Here is a 22,777-nt window from a genome sequence, read left to right on the forward strand (position 1 = left end):
GTGAAACAAATCAAGTTTTGGCTGGCATTGCATTAAGAATTACTTTGTGAAGCAGCAAAAACTCTGATTTGGCCACCATAAATTTCAATATCAACTTTTTAGAATGTATGTTTTCGTGATTAAGATATGTCTGCTTTGGTTCTATTTATTTAGGTTTTTAGGTTTCTTGTTAGATTATCTCTAATTTTTTTTTCTTTAATAAACACGTATTATTTTTTTTTGGGATAGAGCTATAATTCCTTTCTCATCATAAGTTTGAGTGTTTTAATCATAAAAAATAGTTGTAGTATCCAAAAACATGGGAAGAAAAGTAAGTTTGATAAGCCCTTATGAAAAGCTGAATTGGAATGTTACAATAGAGGATGGTGCAAATGAACCAATTTTAACAATTGAAAATGGAGAAAAAAGTGAAAATTTCTGATATGGTTATCTTAATTAGCTCGGTAGAGCATCTAGTTAGGAAGCTAGATGAGATGGAAGGTAGATAGGGGGAGGAACGTTGAGGAAGGCCCAAAAAACCATACATGAGGTAGATCTATTTGTAAATAGTCTCGCTGTAGATATGATACATGATAGGGATAAATAGCGGCGTTTGATGCATGTAGGTGACCCCACATAGTGGATAAATCTTTGTTGTTGTTGTTGTTGTTTATCTTAATTAGCTCCCCTTTGCATAGCGGCTTAGAACTTTTTTTGTTCTATATAATTGTGGAAGAAATTGAAAATATTAAAAACCTTAGTAATATGTCATAATCATAAATCCTAAAATTAAATTGTATTGTGTAAACAATGAAAGATGTAAAAATGCTGATTTAGGTGAGCGTTTTGCTTAATTTAAACAAGTTTAATTATTTTGGCTTGAGATTGTTGTTTTTTCATTACAGTCGGTGCAGCTTGAGAGGTTGGCTCTTTATCATGATTCAGACAGGCTTCCTTGGGAGATTCACAAGAGTTGGGAGGATATCAATCCAAATGAATGGATCGAGGTTTAACCCAATTTATTGATATGTCTTCTCAGTCTATGTTATATATCCATGACTATATAACTGTAACTGGCATTATGATATTGGTCTGTGCCATTTCATCTGTTTTTTATTTTGTTCTGTGCTAGATATTTGAAGATGGCATTAATGAACCTAATGATGAAAAAAAAGTGGCTTCTACGTGGGGCATGAATCGTACATACTTGGTTTATCCTATCAATGCAGTCCTTCAGTATCATCGACTTGGAAACCAAGAAAGAGTTAATCCAGAAATTCCATTTGAGAAAGTTTCGCTTGTCCTCTCGGATGTCTCTCTTACTCTATCAGAGGTATTGTAGTTCTTAATACTTGATTTTTTTATTTTTCTGTTTTCTAGACTCACACCTTGCATTTATTTCTCAAGAAGAATCTAATTAAGAGAAATCTAGAAGCCTGAATGCAACAAAACCCCAGCCATGTTTGTTATGTCACACATCATATTCATCATATAATATGGGTACTTTCGGCTTTGATTTTAAATTTTAAATTTTAAATTTTGAATTTTGGGCCAAAATAGGTGGTATATATCATAAGAAAGTCTAATATTGTGTCTAAAATAATTTTCTTCACTTTCTCCCTTAATTGTGACATGACCTGACCCTCTTCTTTTTCTTCTTTTATGATAATTGATATGTAATGGTTATGTTATTTTCTATATATATGTGATGTCATGTATTACTGTAATCATATCCTAATTTTCTAGGATATTCTGCATGCTGTATCTTGAACATCTATGCATGTCTGTTCTTGTATGTGCACATCACAGAAGTGTTATCCTTCGGAAGAGCCTTAGATTTCCAAATAACTTTAACCAATGGACATATTTAATATTTTGATGCCTTTTCCTTCTTCAATCCAGGCTCAGTATCATGATTGGATTAAACTTTTGGAATCTGTTTCACGGTACAAGACATATATGGAAGTTTCTCATTTACGACCAGCTGTTCCCATTTCAGAGGCTCCTTATTTATGGTGGCAGTTTGCTGCACAAGCTGCACTCCAGCAGCAGAAGAAGTGGTAACTTAATTGTTGTTTTGTTGAAATAAGCTCCTACCTTTTAATGGGATAGGTATATCAGAGTATGAGGGTGCTCTATAACAGGGTTTATGTCATTCTAGAAGTTCAGGCTGACTTAATATTCTTGCATTAAATCAGTTTTCGCTTGTCATGGGATCAAATTCGGCAACTTTGTCAGCGTCGGCGTCGATACATTCAGTTGTATGTGGCTTCACTTAAACAATCATCTAATGTTGATCACGCTGAAATGAGAGAAATAGAAAAGGATCTTGATTCAAAAGTGATTCTTCTATGGAGGTATATGTATTGCTTCTGTTGTACATTGCATCATGATGACAAATGCTATTTATGTTTGTTCTGAAGAATGGGATGCTTTATGTTATACCTAATACCATTTTACATCCTTCATCCTATTTCAAGAATAGCCAAAAGAGTTGTTTCTAGTTTTCTCTAGAAACGTCATATATGTATTTAACAGAATTGGTCATGGGAAGTTATTTTTTTAGGACCAATTGGGATATGTTTAGGTGTATTATATTTTTTGGATTTTTATCTTCTCTTTGGTTTTGCTTATGATCGAGTCTAATTGGTTATTTCGCTTTTGCACACCATTAATTGGGAGGTGGGGAAGGCTTTTGAGCTAGAGGGAAAATATGTAGAGGAAAGTAAAATAGTTCAAGTTTTTCAAATACCTATGTGAAACCTTAAACTAAGGTCAATGCAGACAACTTATGTCCAATCAGGGGTTGCCTCGAGGAGAGCCATATTCGTAAAAATGTGAAGACAAGAAACTTCACAAAAGTTATTTTCTCATAGTAATTCTGGTCAAAATTGTCCTTGACTGATGTTTGAGAAGAGAAAAGACTAATGCATATTATGTTTTTTGCCCCCTGGATTATTTATTTATTTATTTTCGTTATGATAAATTTTTTGTTCTTTTAGGAGGGGTCTTGCTATTTTTGTCTTCTTCCACCAACATTTTTGTATGTCACCTTTTGCTTGGTATGTATAGATTACAAGCTCGTGCCAAGGTTGAGTCTGTGAAGTCAAAGGTAGCAGCTGATGAAAGGAAATTCCGGAAGAAGGGTTGGTTTTCATTTAAATGGTATGTGTATGTCAATTATTATGATTTTCTTGTCTTTTCTTTTCCTCCGGTGTTTGGATAAATGGAAAAGGTCACCGAGACAACGGAAAAAAAAAAAAAAAAAAGAGATGGGAGGGTGAGATCCTCCTTGAAAGAGCAAAAAATGAAAATAGTTACCTTGAAGCATAACTTTCCAATCTTTCAATATGTCTATGTTGGGAAGTCTTCAAAATTTGAGCTTTACACCAAAGCGAGTCAAATGTCTAATCTATTATCTATGCCATAATAACGGCTTGTCTGAAGATCCATCATTATTGGTGCAAGAATTAAAAAACCTAAAATTCCGATGGCATATGCCACACATTTGCACAAAGATCTTCCTCCTTCCACTACCAAACTAGCAAGTCGAGGGACAAAGTATTCCGTTATTTCAATCTGTTCTTATCACTCAGAATTATTTTGCTTCCTCTTTTCACTTCTGATGGATTTACTTCCGTAACATTCCCTGCTTTTTCTAAATTATGTTTTCCGACAGATTTTGTGTGTATGAAGATTTACTGTAGTTGCATTTCTATGTAGGCGTGGTGATTCAGAAGAATCCTCTTTGGATGATGCTTCTGAGGGATCAGAGGGTACGGAAGAAACGTTAACCAAAGAAGAATTGCAGGCAATCAATAATTTACTGAGTTATCAGCCTGATGAAGAATCGACGAAGCACTCTTCGAAAGATATGCAAAATATGATCCAACATATGGTAACTGTATCTGTTGGTCAGGCTGCTGCCAGGATTATCAATGTGAATGAGACGGAAATTGTTTGTGGTCGATTTGAACAACTTCATGTGTCAACAAAGTTTAGGCATCGCAGTGTTTACTGTGACTTGTTGCTAAAATTTTATGGTTTGTCTGCTCCTGAAGGTCCACTTACTGAGGTTTGCTTCTGTTTGATGTTTGGTGCAAAATAATTAGCATCTGTTAACATTTATTATTGTCTAATTTGAAGTTGCTAAAACAACTATTGAACTGGACGTGCAGAGTGTCCATAGTGAGCAGAAGGTAAATGCTTTAGCCGCCAGTTTTGTACACCTACCGATTGGGGAGAATATTGACTGGAGATTGTCGGCTACAATTGCTCCCTGCCATGTTACGGTGATTTCACAATCTTTGGGATGCATTATAAGCCGTGTTACTATATTTTTTGCTTTTATGCACAAACCTTTCTTCTGTTAAAATCGTCTTGCCTACTAATAAATCATCAAACCCAAGTAGAGAAATCTTGAGATGATTAACTCTTTTATATAAAAAAACAAAAAGATTTTGAAGGATTCTGAAACAAGTGCTCTCATCAAATCTTCTAAAGAAACAAATTCTTGTAAAGAGAAAGGGTATGGACTTCCATTTTTAACAAATAAAATAAAACTTGAACTGCGAAACGCTAGATCGAAAGAAATCAAACTTTCCAATGCAGAAGATTATTGTTTTCACTGTTTTATCTTTGGAATTTTTATTACTCGCAGGTTTTGACAGAAAGTATTGATCGTGTCTTGGAGTTTGTTAAACGAAGTAAGGCAGTCAGCCCCACTGTTGCATTGGAGACAGCTACTGCCTTGCAGGTATGTGTGTTTTGTCTCTTTCTTCTAATCATAATAGAAATTTGATTTAAAAGAAGACCATAACATTGTTTTTGTTCCTGATTTTGCATATATTTGTTTTGTCTTTCAATTACACTTAATAAAAATGAAGACATTTTTAAATTTATTGGCTTGGAAGGCCTAAAAATGTTTATTTTTTCAAAATGGGAGTCTTTAACTTTATATTAAGCATTAGATAAAAGCATTTAGGGTTTCATATCACTCTCAGGAACTCCTAATGTGAAATATTTCCCCCAGCCTTGATTGAGTGGGATCTTATTAGTGTTTTATCTTTGATTGAAATATTTCCTTTGTGTTAACAAGTCTTATTGGTGATTGCAAGGGCAGATGAAGATTGAGAAAGTGACTCGTAGAGCACAGGAGCAATTTCAGATGGTTTTAGAGGAGAAAAGCAGGTTATCTCTCTTTGTTTTTATCTTTATTTTCTTATTATTTATGTTTTATTTTCTGTCTTTAATCTTTTTGTTACTTTGAATATATTGGGTACTGGATTAGAGTAGCCATAAATAAGAAGAAAATAACATGAAGCTAGGATAAAAGATAAGAGGCACAATAATTTCTGTACGTGTGTGTTAGTCCCAAACATAATATGAAAATTGCACGGAGTATTAGAGACATATTCTCATGTGTCCCGATCCGATTCTTTATTGCCTCTAACAAGAATTTCCAAGGTAGGGATCTTCTTGAACCACATTTCATGAGATGTGTAGTTTAAAGCAGTTATTGTGCCCCAAGGGGAAATTTTCCACCGTTTTTAAACAGATGAACAAACTTCCGAATATCTTATTAAATTTTTCGGTTAACTTAGAAAGGTATAGAAGGCTCATTTACAGATTCCTGTTTCTTGTTAATTTTTCAGATTTGCATTCGATGTTGATCTTGATGCTCCAAAAGTTAGAATTCCTCTCAGATCTCGTGGTTCAGCCAGATGTGATAGTCATTTTCTTTTGGACTTTGGTCATTTTACACTACACACTGCGGTATGCTGCTTGAGCTGTGGGGAATTGAGTTGCACTTTTGTTGTTTGGCCTTTTTATTGACAACGTTGTTTGGCCTTCTCTTGTCTGATTTGGTGTTTTTACAGGAAAGCCAGTCTGATGAGCAGAGGCATAATCTTTATTCTCGATTTTACATATCAGGACGTGATTTTGCTGCCTTTTTTACGGACTGTGGCTCTGATTTCGGGAGTTGCAGTTTGGTTAAACCAACTCATGATAGTCAAATAATAAGCTCACCACGAGCCAAAGAAGCTGATAATGTGTATTCTGTCATTGATAGGTGTGGAATGGCAGTACTTGTTAATCAGGTTTGTCTGTCGTGTACTTACCAAAACTGTACTACAGTAATGATCTGCATCGCATTTTTGTTGAGCATAATTTGTTCTTATCCTGTTTGTGCCTCTGGTTTTCTGAAGATTAAAGTGCCTCATCCAAGTTACCCATCAACATGTATATCCATTCAAGTGCCAAATCTTTGCATTCACTTTTCACCAGAGAGATTTTGTAGAATCATGGAGCTGCTGAGCATATTGCGCAAGACTATGGAAACATGTAATCAGCCTACACCTGATAGTTTACACTCCAAACTCGCTCCTTGGAGTCGTGATCTAGTTGTTGATGGTAGAATCCTAGTTTGGAAGGTACTTCTGCAAACCTTTTTAAAATTTTTCCGTTAGCGATTATATTTGAGGTAATAACTTTTTTCGTTAAATCAGAAACCTAAATAGCCCTCATCTTACAGGGAATTGGGAATTCAGTTGCTACGTGGCAAACATGTTTTCTGGTGCTTTCGGGGTCATATCTTTATGTATTTGAAACTGCAGAGTCTCAGAGTTACCAGCGATACCTAAGGTTTTAAACTCCTTTCCTGTTTTAGAATTTTGATATTATTTCCTATTTTAAATTGAAGAGGAGAGAATAGGGAAACATTTATATGGAGAGTGAAATATAGAAATATACTCCAAAGTAGGATGGGCAGTTCATTTGCATGTCCGAAATGGGAACTTCGTTAAAAGTTAAAACAATCATGATGCAGTAATGTAAAGAGGACAGTTACTGCTGAGAGAGGCATCCTGGTTTATATTGGCATTTTTTTCTCTTTGAAAATGCATCAAGTGGTTTATTTTAAACTGCATTGTCATACACTTGACATTCTTTTCTGTTCACCTTATCCTTGATATATTTATTTATTTATTTTTGAAAAAATAAGAATTTCATTAGGAAGAGAGTAGGATAGTACAAATTGGGGATAAGGGTTCCCCCATACAAAAGCAAAGCAAACAAAAGATGTATCTATGAAGCATAGCTTTCCAATATCTGAACATGTTGGAGAGGGAAAGCCCCCTGTAAAGATTACGAGCTTTAATCATCCAAATAATGGTGAAAGCTGCACAGTTCCAGAAAAAAATTGCTTCTTTTCTACTGCCAAACCCAAGAAACCTATTCAAAATAAGCTGATCTAGGGTCACATGGCACACCCAACATTCATGAAAGATACTAAACAAATTGTTCCACTAAAAAAACACCCATTGTGCAATCAAAAAGCAGTTGTGAATTTGGCTGAGTTTGCCACACCCATAACACACGTCATGGGAGATAGCCTTACGTGGCCTTCAAACCTGCAACATCATTGGTATTAATTCTGTTAGCCCTATTGTTGATGAATGCAGCAACTAAGGGTGGGTTTGGTTTGTGTTTTCATTTTCATTTTCATTTTCTGTTTTCATTTTCAATGTTTTCTGTTTCCTGGATTTTGTGAAGGAAAAAGTGAAAACAGGAGGTGAAAACAGAAAACAGGATTTTATTGTTTTCACTGTTTTCACTTTTCCCTTCACAAAATCCAGAAAACAGAAAACACTGAAAATGAAAACGCAAACCAAATGCCCCCTAAGCCTTGTCTTTCTAGGTAGGTTGGCTATAGATAAGATGACACTACAATGCACTATCATAAATTGCTTATGTTGTTAAACCAATTATGATCAAATCTCTTTTAGTAATTTCCTTTAAATTTTTCTTGGCTCTCCAACTACCATTGGATTCCTAATTATCCCCCATTAGGTGCACCATTTTTCCTATAGGACAATCTCCAGAACTTTCCACAGAATCTCCCTTGGTACCCTATTATGCTTAGACTTTATGAATGATAAGGGAAAGTAGATAACTGCTCCAAATCAAAATGGCAAACCAATTCCCTTTGATTTTCAACAAATGACTTTCTTATTATCGAAGAAAATGTAGCCTGTTGAGATTGATCTGCGTATCATATATGTTTGGATGGGGAGTATTGTATGGCTCATGAATTACAAAGAGTGGTATAAGAGATGAGTTTGAAAGGGTAGTTCAAGGCATATGATATTGAAAGTTATTGTATTTAAGAATTCTATTGAGTACTTCTGTCCAAACAAAAATTTAATCCTAGGAAGACCTTTGGGCTCAACAATGGGTTTGTCAAGCAAGAATATAATGGCTTAGGGGAGTCACGTCTCACATGCTGAAGTATTTGTCATAGCACAGCAGAAATATGAAGACCTGTTTTTGTTTTCAGTTTTATTAACAATACCACCACCTTATTTTTTATTCGTTTCCTGTTTTCAGGGTTTTATTAAGTAGATATTGAAAACAAGATTGTTTTTTCACTTTTCCCTTTATCCTAAAAATGTGAAACAATGGAAATAAGGTTAGATTTTTGTAATTAAGTTTGTGAATAGAAAATGATAACAGAAAACATTTTAAAACACTAAACAGGCCCTAGAATCCCTTCTGTGGAAGTAAATAAGCCAGTAGAATTCTAGAAACTCATTGTAGTTGCTCTAAGACTCCCATTTAATTGTGTATGGAACTGAATGTCCCAAATAAATTTTTACAACCATGAATTTAAGAAGAAATTCGCAATGGGCAAATTATGGACAATAGGGTGCTTATAATGGATGTGAAGATCCTTTAAGCAGTGGGTACTCATAAGCCAAATGTCTTCCTAGAATTTTGTGAGCATCATCACCCATGTGAAAGAAGTTAGAGCTCCTTGAGAATTATAAGTTTTTAGGGCAGGTGTGAGTACTCACTGGGTTAGCTCAGTCATTCCATTCTAAAGCATACTTTGAATTTCTTTGTGCCATAATCCGGACTCAACCATTTCCCTATTAGGTTTTGATCAGACCTGCTAATTGAGAGATGATATCTCCACTGGTTGGCCACACTTCAGTAAGGGAATCTCTTGATTTTCTCTGTCCTTAGGCATCCCATTCCCACAAGAAGCGGAAATGTGAAGGATTTGTGTGAAAAACCTCATAAATGATAGTATAAGTTTACCTAGTCCCCACACCTCCCCGTCTGAAGAAAAAAGGATCCAATCCTTGAGTGTTTGATGTAGGTAATCAATATGGGGATAAAGTCCCCATGTAGTTTATGAAAGAATGCTGTTATCAAATAGGTTTCCATAAGAAACAATGATAAACGCACCTAATATGAAATAAAATTATAGAAAAGTAAAGGAAGGATCTGTGGTTGTTTATTGGTTATAGCTTTTGGTTAGATTTATTCTATTTTATTTTTATTTATTCATTTATTGTTGCAACTTGAACTTTTTTTGTTTAATATATTCTTGGACTTTGCAGCATGGCTGGCAAGCAAGTCCTTGAGGTTCCCCCAACAAATGTTGGTGGTTCGCCATTTTGTATTGCTATAAGCTCCAGGGGGATGGACTTCCAAAAGGTAATATGATGTCTTCTATTCATCCCAATAAAGTTATTTTATACAAATTTTTGGAGCAACTTTTTACTCAAAACTGTCATTGGCACCTAATGTTGTTTGGTTTTCCCCTTTAGGATTTACTTTCTTTTTGTTTCTTGAGGTGCTATTGGTCATGTGATCAGATGCACCTGAATCAATGATCCATGGTGCATTCAAATTTGAGGTTCAGTTAAGAGAAGTAGGAACACTAAAATTATTTGTTCGAGTCAAAGAACCACTAGGAGTACTAACCACACAACTGGACTTTAACAGCCTTATGAGCTGCTCAACCTGTTCCTTAAAGATGATTTTGCGGCCTCATAAGCGGTTGGAGTAGAACATGTTTTGGGGCCAGGTTTGCTGCCTTTAAAGTGTCTGGCTTTCCATGAATCTTCTAGCATGTTTCTTGGGTGTGTCAAGCTTTATTGCAGTGGTCACACAAAAGGTTAGAGGGGTTCTTCTAATTTGGTGAACTTTTGAGTGCAGAGGTTCCACTAAGAGTGCATTCGATTCCAAATTTTGTTCAGTCATGCCCTTCCCCATCATCAAAGCTCTACGGATTTTCTCTCTTCTAACTTCTGCAAATACTTCCCGAATTGAGGGTGGGATTGCTCTTCCAATATTTCTGCCATGAACTTCATCTTGTTCTACATTGAGGCCTGTAAGAAATTGAATATTCTCCCTTTTTCTGCTGTTTGTTGGTGTTGTTTAGCATCAACAGCTGTATTCCACTTGTAGGCAGCATTTGGTTGCTGTCCATGTCTCTCTAAGACATGGACACGGCCAAACATGTCTCTCGTTTGGTTTAGTGAAACACATTTTTTTGATGGACACGAGGACACGAATTGACACGGAGACACTAAATTTGTGTATCTCCAAATAGTTGAGACACTGAGACATAACTTAGTGAGACATTGATTTTTTACACTTATACCCCTATTTAATTTTCAGAATCCCAAATTTACCCTCTTAAACTTGTGTCCCTCCTGTTCCTCTCTCATGCATCTTCCACCTCCCTCTCTGCAACTCCTTAATTTATTCTCAGTAGTTCACCATCCTCCACTCTCGCTCTTCCTTTTCATGGCGCCCACCGCCTCTCTCCCTCTTCCTCTTCGCAGCACCCGCCACTGCCTCTCTCCCACTCTTCGTCTTCGGCCACTGTGCCTTCTCTCTCCGCTTCACCCTCTTCCTCAAATAGTTAGACCTGGGTTCAACTTCTCTGTCGATCGCCACTTCTCCTCCGTGTTTGCTCATCTTTCTTCTCTCTCGAAGGGCTTAGGCTTCGGGTCGTCGTCTAGATCCGCCGGTGGCTTTGGGCTTTGACGGCGTCTCCCTCCATCCGCTCTCTGGCGATGCCGTTCCCTATGCAAGGAGAACATCTCCTCCGATCTTCTCACCTTTCCTCCTCTATTCTCCCTTCATTGAATTGTTTTCTATTAAAAAATTGAATTTGTGTATCTTATTTTGTTTGGGATGCATCAAATTGGATTTTTGTTGTTGATTTTATACATATTAAATTTAATTTGGATTAGGATACTATTGTTTTTGTATTTGGTTGAAGATCGTGGTGCCATTGATGACTGACGATCTAAGAGAGGGAGAAGGACAAAAATTATGGTGGTGGGGGAATGGTGAGGGTAAAATTGATATTTTGGTGAAATTTTGAGTTGTGTGTTGTATTGTGTCTAAGTTACCAAACAAGATAAAACATTAAATATCTTCTTGTGCCTAACTTCTATGTAATTGTGTCTATGTCTTCATTATTTGAGACATCAACCAAATACAACCATAGTTACTGCTGATATACTCTTCCATTGACTTCACCACCCATGTCATCACCATGGAATTTTCAGTATCCCACACATTATATTGTGGGTCAGTGACATCAGGCTGGCCTTGCTCACGGGTGAGGTATCCAATCTTCCCGCTTCCACAGGCATACATCTGAACTGATTGGGACCACCTAAGGTAGTTCAACCCATTGAGTCAAAATGTGATCTGAACTGAATGAGAGTCACCACCAACTAGTACCCGTTGCTCAGATTTTGAATATGAGGGAGTGGGAGTGGCAGTCTCCTGTTCATAATTAGTGGCTGAGAAACTGTCAGCTATGGCTGTAAATCAGAGGCATAGTGCTGAGATCCTGCCCTAATACCAACTTGGAGTGTTATATTAAATGTACTGAAAATCATCATCTTTATCAAGGGATTACAGAAATAGGAATAATTAGAAAACAGGAAAATACTTGCTTAAAATAAAGGAAAGCTTCCAAATAATAAACTTTCTAAAAATAAGCTAAACTAACAAGGAAAGAATATTATAACTAATCCTATTTACAGAAAAGGTTTGTGAAAGAAATCAGGGAATCTTTTCAGATTTGATGTGCTTCTTGACATCTAGTCGATAGGTGCCCTTGGATTCACACACTTGTTGCTTTTGCCAATAACCTTTGCCATTTGTATACTACAAAGACCTAAAGGCAGCCCAATGTAGAGGCATTTTGCGTTATACAGGGTTTGGAAAAGGGGCACACCCAAAGGATGTTCTGTAGGCAGCCTATCATGATGCAAATGTTAATAGTTGATTCCACGGTTTGAACCTGTGACAACTAAGCCCTCTACTACAACTACAAGGACATAAATAGACATAACTTATTGTTCCCTCAATAAGTTAATGAAATTCTTTCTTTTTTTATAGAAAAAAGCGCGCGCGCGCGCGCGCACACACACAAAAGGTGGAAAGATGTTGTATTAAACGAGTGAGTTGGGAATTGAAAATAAGATTTCTGACTAAACATACTAGATGAATCTAGGGTAACCTCTTATCTAGGTTATATTATCAAGGAGACCTAACAACACGGGTATTTGCGGCATACAGATATTTGGGGAAAAGTAACGAGAGGTTGCAGTTTTGCACTAATGGATCATTTTTCTTGTGTATCCCTTTTAAGAATAACAATTCAAACAAAAGCTTTGGTTTTTGTGGGAGCTTAAGCTCCAAGAGGGTCCTCTCTCTATATTGAGAGAGGAGGTGAAGAACTGAAAGTAAGTTTTACTACCAAATTCTTTCCTGCCCTTTGTTGGTCCATGTGGCTTAACACTTGTTTGTTTAAGCATAGTATCACTGTATTAGTACAACTATGTAAACAAAAGTTCAAATTTAGAGGGTTTTTTGGATTTACATATTGCTTATAATAAAATATGAGTTTAAATAAAATGAAGAAAGATTTGAAAAGAAGCACGCCTAAAGAGAGTCTTTAGTCCACAATTTGATGTCTTATTTGGCAGCAAATAGAGTGGGATAAGGTAAAACAAAGCAGGACTTTGGCTAGATGATTTCCTTTTTGTTCAACTCTTCAAATTTGGAAACTCCAAGCATCCGAGTTTAAAGGAAGTGAGTGTTGAGATGAAACCATGCTTCTAAGCTGCCACTCTGTTCTATACATCAAGAACAAATTAAGTTGTTCTGAGTTTGTTTTTATGTTTCCTTTCCTTCAGGCATAACCTTGTGAAGATAAATCTATATGTGGGAGGATACATAGATCTAGAAAATTTCTGGTTTGCTTAAAAAATTGTTTACTTGAAAGTGGCGAACAAAAAGGTGTCTGTTTATTATCTGTAATGAATATATTTCTTCCTTCAGTTTTTGTATAGCTAATTATAAATACTGGACCATTCAGCAACATTCTGTTAAGCTTTTAGTTTTTGTTGGTCTATTCATTGAGAATGTGTATTCCTTTTTCTCCCCTTGTTAAACTACTTCCCATTTCTATTTGAAAATATGCATTACTTTACAGGCTTTGGAATCTTCTAGCACCTGGATTTTGGATTTTCGAGAAGAGAAGGAGAAGGCTAGGTGGTTTAAAAGGCTTATACAAGCCACTTATGAAGCATCTGTATGGCATTTTTAATGTGCTCTCTTTTCTATTCCCCTTTTCATTTCCTTAGTTTTATAAGTTATTATTTTTGTGATATTCGTTATTGACTTCTTTAATGTATACATGCTGCTTATGTAGGCTCCCCTATCTGTTGATGTTCTAGATGATTCAAACAGTGATGCTGCTTGCGACAATGTTCTTAATACAAGTAAAAAATCAGCTGACATTGTCATAAATGGAGCATTGGTAGAAACCAAGCTACTTATATATGGAAAGGTTAACGTGTTTCTTTTACGCCTTTCTTTGGAAAACATAGGGAATAAGCACCATCTAATATATAGATTCAAATATATTTTCTTGATACATATTTTCTTTAAGGCATATTTTGTTTCTTCTTGTCACCTTTCTCAAATTTTGACAGGAGAGAAATATCTGAGGTATTCTTAATCAGCATGTTCCATGTTGCATATATTCCCACCAAATGTGTAATCTTAATATACCCTGCTTCATGCCATGTACTAGGCTAGATAATGAAATTTTAAGACCAAATTGTGTAGGGTCTTTCTGATTTCCTATTCATTTTCTTTATTTTCTTATTTCAATTTCTTATGAACAAAACCGTGAAAACAGAGAATGGAAATGGTTAATAAGATTTTATTGTTTTCACTTTTTTTTTACAAAATTTAAAGGGAAAAAAAAGATATAGGAAATGAGAACAGATCACAAAGACAAAATTATACTTGTCTGATATATAGGATTGAATAGTTGCTTGACATTAGGTCTATCCTAGTCTCCAATTCAAAGTTAGGATTGAGAACAACCTAATTTAGCTCAAAAAGCTAGCTCAAGGTGGAAAGAACTAACATTTCCAAAATGTTAAACTGTAAGTTGAACCCGTGTTAATGACTTTTATTGTATCTATGTTAAACAATTTGGCTAGTATTTGATGGCTCAGACTCTTGTTCAAATCATGTGTTTTTTGGCACTTTGGATTAGTGGATATTTTTTTTCCTAACCTTCCTACCACGTAGTTGCATTAGATCCAAAGGTTAATGTCATTTTGTATTCTTGCAAAATTGATTGAAGCATACCTGTTTAACGTTTGTGCAGGCAGGGGACACCTTAGATGGGAAATTTGGCGAGTCTCTAATGCTTGAGGTTATTGCAGATGGGGGAAAAGTATGTGCAAATAAGCTTCTACACTTGTACTCTGATAGATAAAATCTCAGAATTGCCCTGGATTGGTGAATTTTTTTAAGTATTATGTTATACACATTTATCTTTATCTATTTGAACAAAAACACAGAAGAAAAAAAGGTGGTGGCTATTGTTCTGCATTTTGGTAGTTGAAAAAACCTGAGCTTTTTTTTCCTTGGAGTTCATTTGGCATGCTTTTTTGTTTTCAAAATTATTTTAGTAGGGATCCTCAATAATACATGTTAGATAATATTTTTTACACACGGTGTCTTAGCATTTCCTGTTAGAATATTTAAATAGAATAGATTTAGAATCTCAAACTTCGTATTAAGGAAAATAGTGTTGTTGAGAAAATTGGGTTTAAATAGGGAAGGAGAAAGAAGAGAAGAAATACTGAAATGATATGAAATGCCTTGATTTGATTATATTGTAGTATGTTACATGAGGAACATCCATGCCCGTTTATAACAACAGGAAATTGCTTATTATTTCAAATAAGGAAACAATCCTAGGAGACCAAAATAATTATGACCCAGCAATTAAGGCTGAAGATAGTGCAATATTGACTAGGTTTGCTTGTTTTTTTGTAGCATAAAGAGACAAGATCTTTTGCAATGTGTAGTAGATTCCACTGTTTGGAGTGTTTGTTTGCAGTGCAATTATCATACCTCCAATGTTAGATTATAGGAAAATGAATTTTACGGGATAGGAATAGACGTTTTGCTTTTGTTTTGTGTAAAGCTCATGATTTATTTAGAGGACTTTCTCTCTCAAATTTGTTGAGAGATAGGGAAGCTACGCTTCATATATATCTTTTTTTTTTGGTTTTTGCTCTTGTATGGCGGATCCCTTATCCTCCTTTTTCTTGTACTTTTCTTCTTTCGGTCTTGATGACATTCCTTTTTCAAATAATAGTAGTTCAACAACAATGATAATGTGGCTTATGCTTTCTTACATAGATGCATCTGGCTCTTGCAAATGCTGACCTGACAATGAAGATGAAGTTGCATTCGTTGAAAGTTAAAGATGAACTTCAGGCTCGTCTGTCAGTGACCCCACAATATCTGGCTGTTTCTGTCTTGAAGGAGAGTGTATCTTCTTCACCCTCTGCTTTATTTGATTCACATGGGAAGGATGCATCTCTTGGATTTCCTGATGATGATGATAGCTTTAGTGATGCTCTATCTGATTTCATTTCTCACGTAGAAGGGGGAAACCATTTACATAATATGGATTGGGATATGCAAGGGGGGATGGGGATTGCTTCTGATTTTGAATCTCTTGAAAGCTTAATACATGAAAAAGAAATTGAGAAGGGAAAGAACACTCCTCGAGAGGTATATTATGAGGCTGAGGGAACTGATAACTTACATTTTGTGTCTGTCACCTTTGCAACAAGAAGTTCAAGCTCACCTGATTATGATGGTATCGACACACAGGTATTTATGGATTCTTAATGATTAATTGTTGTTTCTCGTATACTCTTTTCTCTTATGATATATGACATGAACTATCTCTCCTAAAAGTTTTAGTTGTTAGGTAGAGGACACACAAATAGTTATATATCTAATACGTCTCTTCATACAAGAGCTTCCTTTATCCATAGATCTAGAAGAATGGAGGTAACAAGGACCAATTTAGACCTTTTGGTTATAGAAGCTTTGATACCTTACACGACCTATCGCTCATAAGAGTTTAAGTTATTAGATAGAGGCACATGAATAGTTATATATATATATATATATATAATGTTATGTTTACATTTCTGATTGATAATTTTCAGATGTGTGTTCGAATGTCCAAACTGGAATTTTTCTGCAACCGACCAACTATTCTTGCTTTGATAAGCTTTGGCTTGGATATAAGCTCTGGAAATAAAGGGAAAAGCGATACAAGCACTATAGCCACTTCTCCTGAGCAAACTTCCATGAAGAAGGATAAGACTGATGAAAAAGAACGTGTTAAAGGATTGCTAGGTTTTGGTAAAGAGCGAGTAGTATTTCATTTAAACATGAATGTGGATAGTGTAACTATTTTTCTTAACAAGGAGGATGGTTCTCAACTTGCTACCTTAGTACAAGAAAATTTCCTAGTGGATCTTAAGGTAATGGTATAACTTTAATTAGTTGATCTAGAATCCCCTTTTCCTTTGTGATTTTCTACATGGAGTTCTTTTCATATTTCGTCATTATTCCATTTTATGTCTCATAAACCTTAGAGGTGTTCTATTTTTTCTGTCACCCATCTAAAAACTGAGATATCTTCTTGTCTAGGTTCATCCAAGTTCTCTTTCTATTTGTGGAACATTGGGAAATTTCAGACTTCGTGATACATGCCTTGGACCAGAACAATGTTGGGATTGGCTTTGTGACATACGCAATCCTGGTGTTGAATCACTTATAAAGGTTTCTCTCTGCTCCCCCCTTTCTTTAAACAGAAAAAAAACCCCTCAAGTCAATGAACTGTTTGGAGATCATCTATCTGTTCTCTTTGTATTCATTCCAAATTTTTAAGCTTTACTGTTGTACTTTTTCTTTTTAGTTCAAGTTCAATTCGTATAGTGCTGGAGATGATGATTATGAAGGATATGCCTACAAACTGCAAGGTCAACTCTCAGCTGTTCGCATCGTTTTCCTTAATAGATTTGTGCAAGAGGTATGCTAAAAATCATTGAATTTCTTTAAAGCTGTTTGCATCATCTCTTGTTCAGATACCATTTGACATGAACCATCTGTTTGCAATACCTGACTTTATTTATTGAAGTAATATTATGATACCTATGCAGATAATGGTGTACTTTATGGAACTTGCCACCCCTCGTACAGAAGAAGCAATCAAACTTGTTGATAAAGTTGGAGGGTTTGAATGGTTGATTAAGAAACATGAAATAGATGGAGCTACCGCACTCAAGCTGGATCTTTTACTTGACACTCCAATTATCATTTTTCCAAGGGATTCACTGAGTAAAAAGTAAGTACAAGTTTTAACTTTCTTTATTATTATTATTATTAGGTGTCAAGCCTCGGTATAAAGATGAAAATTTAGTAGGGTGTAAATTGCATTTCTAGGTGATGCATTATAAATCTGAACTTAGGATAACTGGGACTCTGGTGTTTAGCTGAACTGATATACACATTTGTGGGTATATTGCTAGTTTGCTACCATTGAATGATGTATATTTGGAAAAATGAATTCTCTTCTTTCATTGTATTTCAAAAGGAGAAAATAAAGTTTGAGTGAAAACAGAAGGCCACTGGAATTGAATTTATATCATATGTTATAGAGTATAATATGTGGTTAGTGGATTAGGTGAAGGTTAGCGTACAAGGTGAATGATTAGTGGAGTTGTTAAGTGATTAAAATAGTTGTAATTATGACTATATATATGTATCAATTGTGGTATGATATCAAGGGAATACACACATTCTCTTGAATCTCTGTTTGTAACATGGTATCAGAACCATGGTATCTGCCTTGAAGAACGGTGAAACCACTCTGTTTGGCCTTCTCTTCCGTGCATTTCTCCTTCCTCTTTTGTCGCTGTTTGGATGCTTTCTCACCTCACCATTAGCTCACCCTCTCTGTCTCTTCTTTTCGAGTTTAATTAACGAAAAACCACCCCCACCCGCCGCCAGCAGCTCATTGTCCATCTCCAAAAGCCATGCTTCTTTGAGTCACTTTTTGAGCCAGTTTCCGACGTTTTCATCCATCACTGAGCATACCATCGTCTTCTTGTGTCGTTCCGAGTTGAACGAGCCCAACTACACCCTTTGCCGTTGATGGGTGCGCCTACACGCTCCACCTGAAGGGGCTGCCTCCATCAAGCATATGCTCCATCTCCTTCGTTCAATCTGTGTCGTCTTTCTTCACATTTTCGGTCATATTACTGGCATTTTCTTCCCCCACCGATCCCATCGTTCAACTTGTCTCGTTGTTCTAAGTCCAATGGACCCAAGATCGTCGCCGTCGGAGCTGTAACGTGCCTCCATGCGCCTCTCAAACTTTGCTGCCACCATCACTTCATCTTAGATTCCTAGATTGCACTGCAGCCATTCGATCAGCATACGAATCAACGGCTCTGATTTCGAAGATTCTCCATCATTTGATCCATGTGCAAATCAACGTCACAGATTCCACTTTCACCATGTCCGTCCCGGCCGTTACCAGTGATCCGTCCGACCCTTTTGCGTGTTTGCCTGTGTCAACCCTACCGGTTCCGCGACCCGCATCCGCATTCAAACCGTGTCGCTGATGTCAGCATAATGCTGAGTCAGCGCGCTAACGTGGTTCTCTCTCCAATCAGGCTTTGCTACGTGTCTCCTTTCCGCTGACATGGCAGATCTAGCTGGCTGCTGACGTGGCATCTTCGTGTGAATCCCTCCTAGGGTTTTTTGGCGTCCTCTTTTCTATTTTTATCTGTTTTTGCGATTTCTGCTCCGATCTTGCTGTTTTCACATTTTACAGGTATATTTACAATTCTCATGGAGAAACCAGTTGCCTTTCAACCCTTCCATTTGCACCATGTCATCTTCAGCTTTCATACAGTTTGCCATCTTTTTGGCACTATTTCGGCAGTTCCCCACTCTTCTGGCAGTTCCGTGTTCCCCACTCTTCTGGCAGTTCCGTCTGCGTTTCCTTCTGCCAATTCCGTCTGCGTTTTTTTCTGGCAATTCCGTCTGCGCTTTCTCCGGCAGTTCCGTCTGCACCCGCTCCGGCAGTTTCGTCTGCGCTCATTGCCGTTAGTTTCTGCAATTTTTCCTTATTCCGTTATTTTAAATAAGTTTCAAACTCAAGTATCCACTCGAGTTTTAAGGGGATATTAGAGTATAATATATGGTTAGTGGATTAGGTGAAGGTTAGTGCAGTAGGGGAATGATTAGTGGAGTTGTTAAGTGATTAAAATAGTTGTAATTATGAGTATATATGTGTGCATCAATTGTGGTATGATATCAAGGGAATACACAAACACATTTTCATCAATCTCTGTTTGTAACATCTTATATCATCCTCTTCTGTGTATGATATGCTCTCGGACTCGGTTTACATTTTTCTCTCTTTTCTTACTCTTTCTTTTATTTAAACAGTTGTTTAATCAGTGTAATCGACTCTCCTAAGGTTATGTTTATGAGTTGGGATTTGGAGGGGAAGGATGGAAATGGAAGGGAACGGCCTAAAGAATAGAATGAACCTAACTTTACTCTTCATTACATGAGTGAAGTGTAAGATCCGGGTACCAATATAGCTACACTTGACAAATAATACAGAGAATAGAGTAGAATATAGTGTGTGGTAGAAGATACAGCAGAAGAATAAAGTAGAGAATAGAAGAAGATGGAATAGAAGCAGAGGAGCTGAATCATATTAGTTAGGTATCATTCTTGCGTCTGAAAATGTTAAGGAATGTAAGAAATGTGCAGAAAAGGAAGATACATGTAGCATTTGAGAGGCTACTACTTTCCTATGGGTTCTTTCCAGCCTAATCTCCAACCAAATTCACGCCAAGTCTCTTCCCTCTTATAGTCGCTCATTTTTCTCTCTCCTCTCATAAAATGGCCCCACTTGACTACTCTGCCAAATTGATAAGAGTTATTTACAATAATTTTCCTCCAAAATACCCTCAATATCTATTTCTTTCCCCTAAACCATATACGGTTAAGTAATGTAAAGATTCTGCTAGTTGAATGATAAAGGCCATGCATGATTTCGATATCTGCATATCTTTTGGGATCATGTTGATATTCAATGTTGTGAACTTGTGATGGGTGTAGGTTAACTTGAAATCAAAAGAGCCTTAAAGGAAGATTAAAGTTTTGGAATCTGGAAGCTTTTTAGGAGAAAGTTGAAATATAAAGGTCATGCATGGTTTTGATATCTGCATATCTTTTGGGATAATGTTTGTATTCAATGTTGTGAGCCTGCAACGGGTCTAGGTTAACGTGAAAGCAAACGAGCCTTAAAGGAAGATTAAAGTTTTGGAATATGGAAGCTTTTTAGGAGAAATACTTCATGATATCTTCCATTATAGCCTAACCACTCTTAACAGTAGAGTGACAACTGTCATAATCTCTAACTAACTTTCTCTAACTTGGCTAATATCCCAGCATGCCCCCTCAAACTGAGGGGTGTAGCTTCTGTCCTCCGTTTGGTTCTGAATTTTAGAAAGGCACTGGCCAAGAGAGGTTTAGTCATGGTATCTGCCATTTGATCAAGTGAAGGAATGTGCTGCTGATGAACTTCCTTCTATGATATATAATCTCGATCAAATGTACCATGGCTTGTTTTCTACTTGACCAGGATAGGAGATTAGGACCAATGAAGATGCAGAATCCACTTGTGGAATTTCAATCATCAATGTCATTGCCCCAATCTGAGCCTGTTAAGCCATAGATTCTGTTCTCACTTTCCTTTGCTTTCTGAAATTGCAACCTGTAGTGTATACTTCCTGCCGAGTACCTCAATATCCTCTTTACTGCCTTCCAGTGACTCTCAAGTAGCTTATGCATAAATTGTGATACTTTATTCACTGCAAATGTGATGTCAGGTCTAGTGATTGTAGTGTACTTCAGGCCTCCTACCACTGACCTATACAAAGAGGCATCCTGAAATTCTATATCCCCATATGCAGAGCGCTTTAATCCTGAGGTCCTTGGTGTTGGCATGGGTTTGGCTTCACTCATTTTGGCTTTTGCTAGGAAGTCTGCTATGTACTTTTTTTGTGAGAGCTGGATTGTTCCATTCAGCTGTTTTTCTGTTTCAATTCCTTGAAAATAGTTTAGTTCTGAATTTTAGAAAGGCATTGGCTGAGAGAGGTTTAGTCAAGGTATCTGCCATTTGATCAAGTGAAGGAATGTGTCGCACATGAACTTTTTTAACTTGGCTAATATCCCTAACAAGTCCTGTTATGTTTTCTACTCAATATCCTTCTCAACCAATCATTTGGTGAGAAATATCTTTTTTCTCATCATTTAACTTTCCCTTTTTTTTCCCTTGTGTTTCCCCCACATCCAAACAAGGAATAAACCTTAAGCTAATTATGCTATAGAATATAGAGCTTGGTTGGTTTTTATATCCGACAATTTGAGAATTGTAATCTCATTTCTTCTTGACTTGCAGCTTTATACAACTTGATCTGGGTATGCTACAGATTAAAAATGAATTCAGATGGCATGGATCTCGAGAAGAAGATCCTTCAGCTGTGCATATTGATATACTTCATGCCCAGGTATGCATCTGTTGCCATCTGTGCTATTGCTATTATATTTATTTATATCTTTCTGACTCCAAGTTAACTGCAGATTCTAGGAATTAACATGTCTGTTGGAATTGATGGTTGCCTTGGAAAACCAATGATACGGGAAGGTCAGGGATTTGATATATTTGTCCGTCGAAGCTTGAGGGATGTGTTCAGGAAAGTCCCAAATTTTTCACTTGAAGTGAAGGTATGCTAGTGATTAATGTTTTCTTTCAGTTAAGCTTTCTTCAATGTGTCTAAATGAACCAGCAATCATGATGAATTATCAATTTCTGGCTCACATTACCTCTAAATGGAAAGAAGCCCTAATGTTTAATATCACCTTGTGTAATAAACTTTGTCTGCTTTGGTTTTATTGGATCACTTCTGTGTCAAATTGCTGGTCATAAGAAAAGCAAGTTAAAAAACGTATTTTGGAGCTTAAGAGTTGGTTAAATGGCCAGTGGGAAATTTATCTATTTCATTCCATAGTAATTAAGAATTATATTATACTTGTTTGATGTTGCTATGTGGAAGACAATGAAACTCCCAATAAAAAAAAAGTTGATAAGCAGAGAGTGCCAATAAAACATGCTGAAATTCTAATCTGACATTGTAACCAAATTTTCATTTGTTTTTATTACCTCTTATGCAGGTTGATTCATTGCATGTTATAATGTCTGATAAAGAATATAAGGTGATTTTGGATTGCACTTGCTGGAATTTAAGAGAACCACCGCGGCTTCCTGCAAGCTTTCGTGGTGGAAGTTCTGATTCAAAGGATACCATTAAGCTTCTGGTGGATAAGGTTAATATGAATAGTCAACAACTGTTGTCACAAACCGTTACAATTATGGCGGTTGTGGTGAACCATGCCTTACTGGAGCTCTGTAATGGCACTGGTGGGGAATCACCTTTGGCTCATGTTGCTGTGAGTATTGATTATTACACACCTGAATTTATTTTTGTTT

The 22,777-nt window shown here is 36.4% G+C and overlaps 1 protein-coding gene across 1 annotated transcript in view; it reads left to right on the forward strand.

Annotated features, from left to right (window-relative positions):
* Positions 1-22,777, forward strand: part of LOC130969197 (uncharacterized) — a 45,451-nt gene that overhangs the window by 6,421 nt on the left and 16,253 nt on the right. Inside the window, exons 9-33 of the mRNA XM_057894833.1 lie at positions 885-986; positions 1,112-1,312; positions 1,882-2,039; positions 2,178-2,336; positions 3,052-3,144; positions 3,703-4,054; positions 4,158-4,271; positions 4,640-4,735; positions 5,102-5,169; positions 5,634-5,754; positions 5,859-6,080; positions 6,189-6,413; positions 6,515-6,624; positions 9,387-9,483; positions 13,298-13,396; positions 13,517-13,654; positions 14,489-14,557; positions 15,535-16,014; positions 16,359-16,679; positions 16,849-16,980; positions 17,117-17,230; positions 17,361-17,545; positions 21,689-21,797; positions 21,871-22,014; positions 22,462-22,737. Of these exons, the coding sequence (XP_057750816.1) occupies positions 885-986; positions 1,112-1,312; positions 1,882-2,039; positions 2,178-2,336; positions 3,052-3,144; positions 3,703-4,054; positions 4,158-4,271; positions 4,640-4,735; positions 5,102-5,169; positions 5,634-5,754; positions 5,859-6,080; positions 6,189-6,413; positions 6,515-6,624; positions 9,387-9,483; positions 13,298-13,396; positions 13,517-13,654; positions 14,489-14,557; positions 15,535-16,014; positions 16,359-16,679; positions 16,849-16,980; positions 17,117-17,230; positions 17,361-17,545; positions 21,689-21,797; positions 21,871-22,014; positions 22,462-22,737 (4,185 nt within the window). The remainder of the gene's footprint in view (positions 1-884; positions 987-1,111; positions 1,313-1,881; positions 2,040-2,177; positions 2,337-3,051; positions 3,145-3,702; positions 4,055-4,157; positions 4,272-4,639; positions 4,736-5,101; positions 5,170-5,633; positions 5,755-5,858; positions 6,081-6,188; positions 6,414-6,514; positions 6,625-9,386; positions 9,484-13,297; positions 13,397-13,516; positions 13,655-14,488; positions 14,558-15,534; positions 16,015-16,358; positions 16,680-16,848; positions 16,981-17,116; positions 17,231-17,360; positions 17,546-21,688; positions 21,798-21,870; positions 22,015-22,461; positions 22,738-22,777) is intronic.

The sequence above is a fragment of the Arachis stenosperma genome, chromosome 1 (assembly GCF_014773155.1).
Source record: "Arachis stenosperma cultivar V10309 chromosome 1, arast.V10309.gnm1.PFL2, whole genome shotgun sequence".
Classification (NCBI taxonomy): domain Eukaryota; kingdom Viridiplantae; phylum Streptophyta; class Magnoliopsida; order Fabales; family Fabaceae; genus Arachis; species Arachis stenosperma.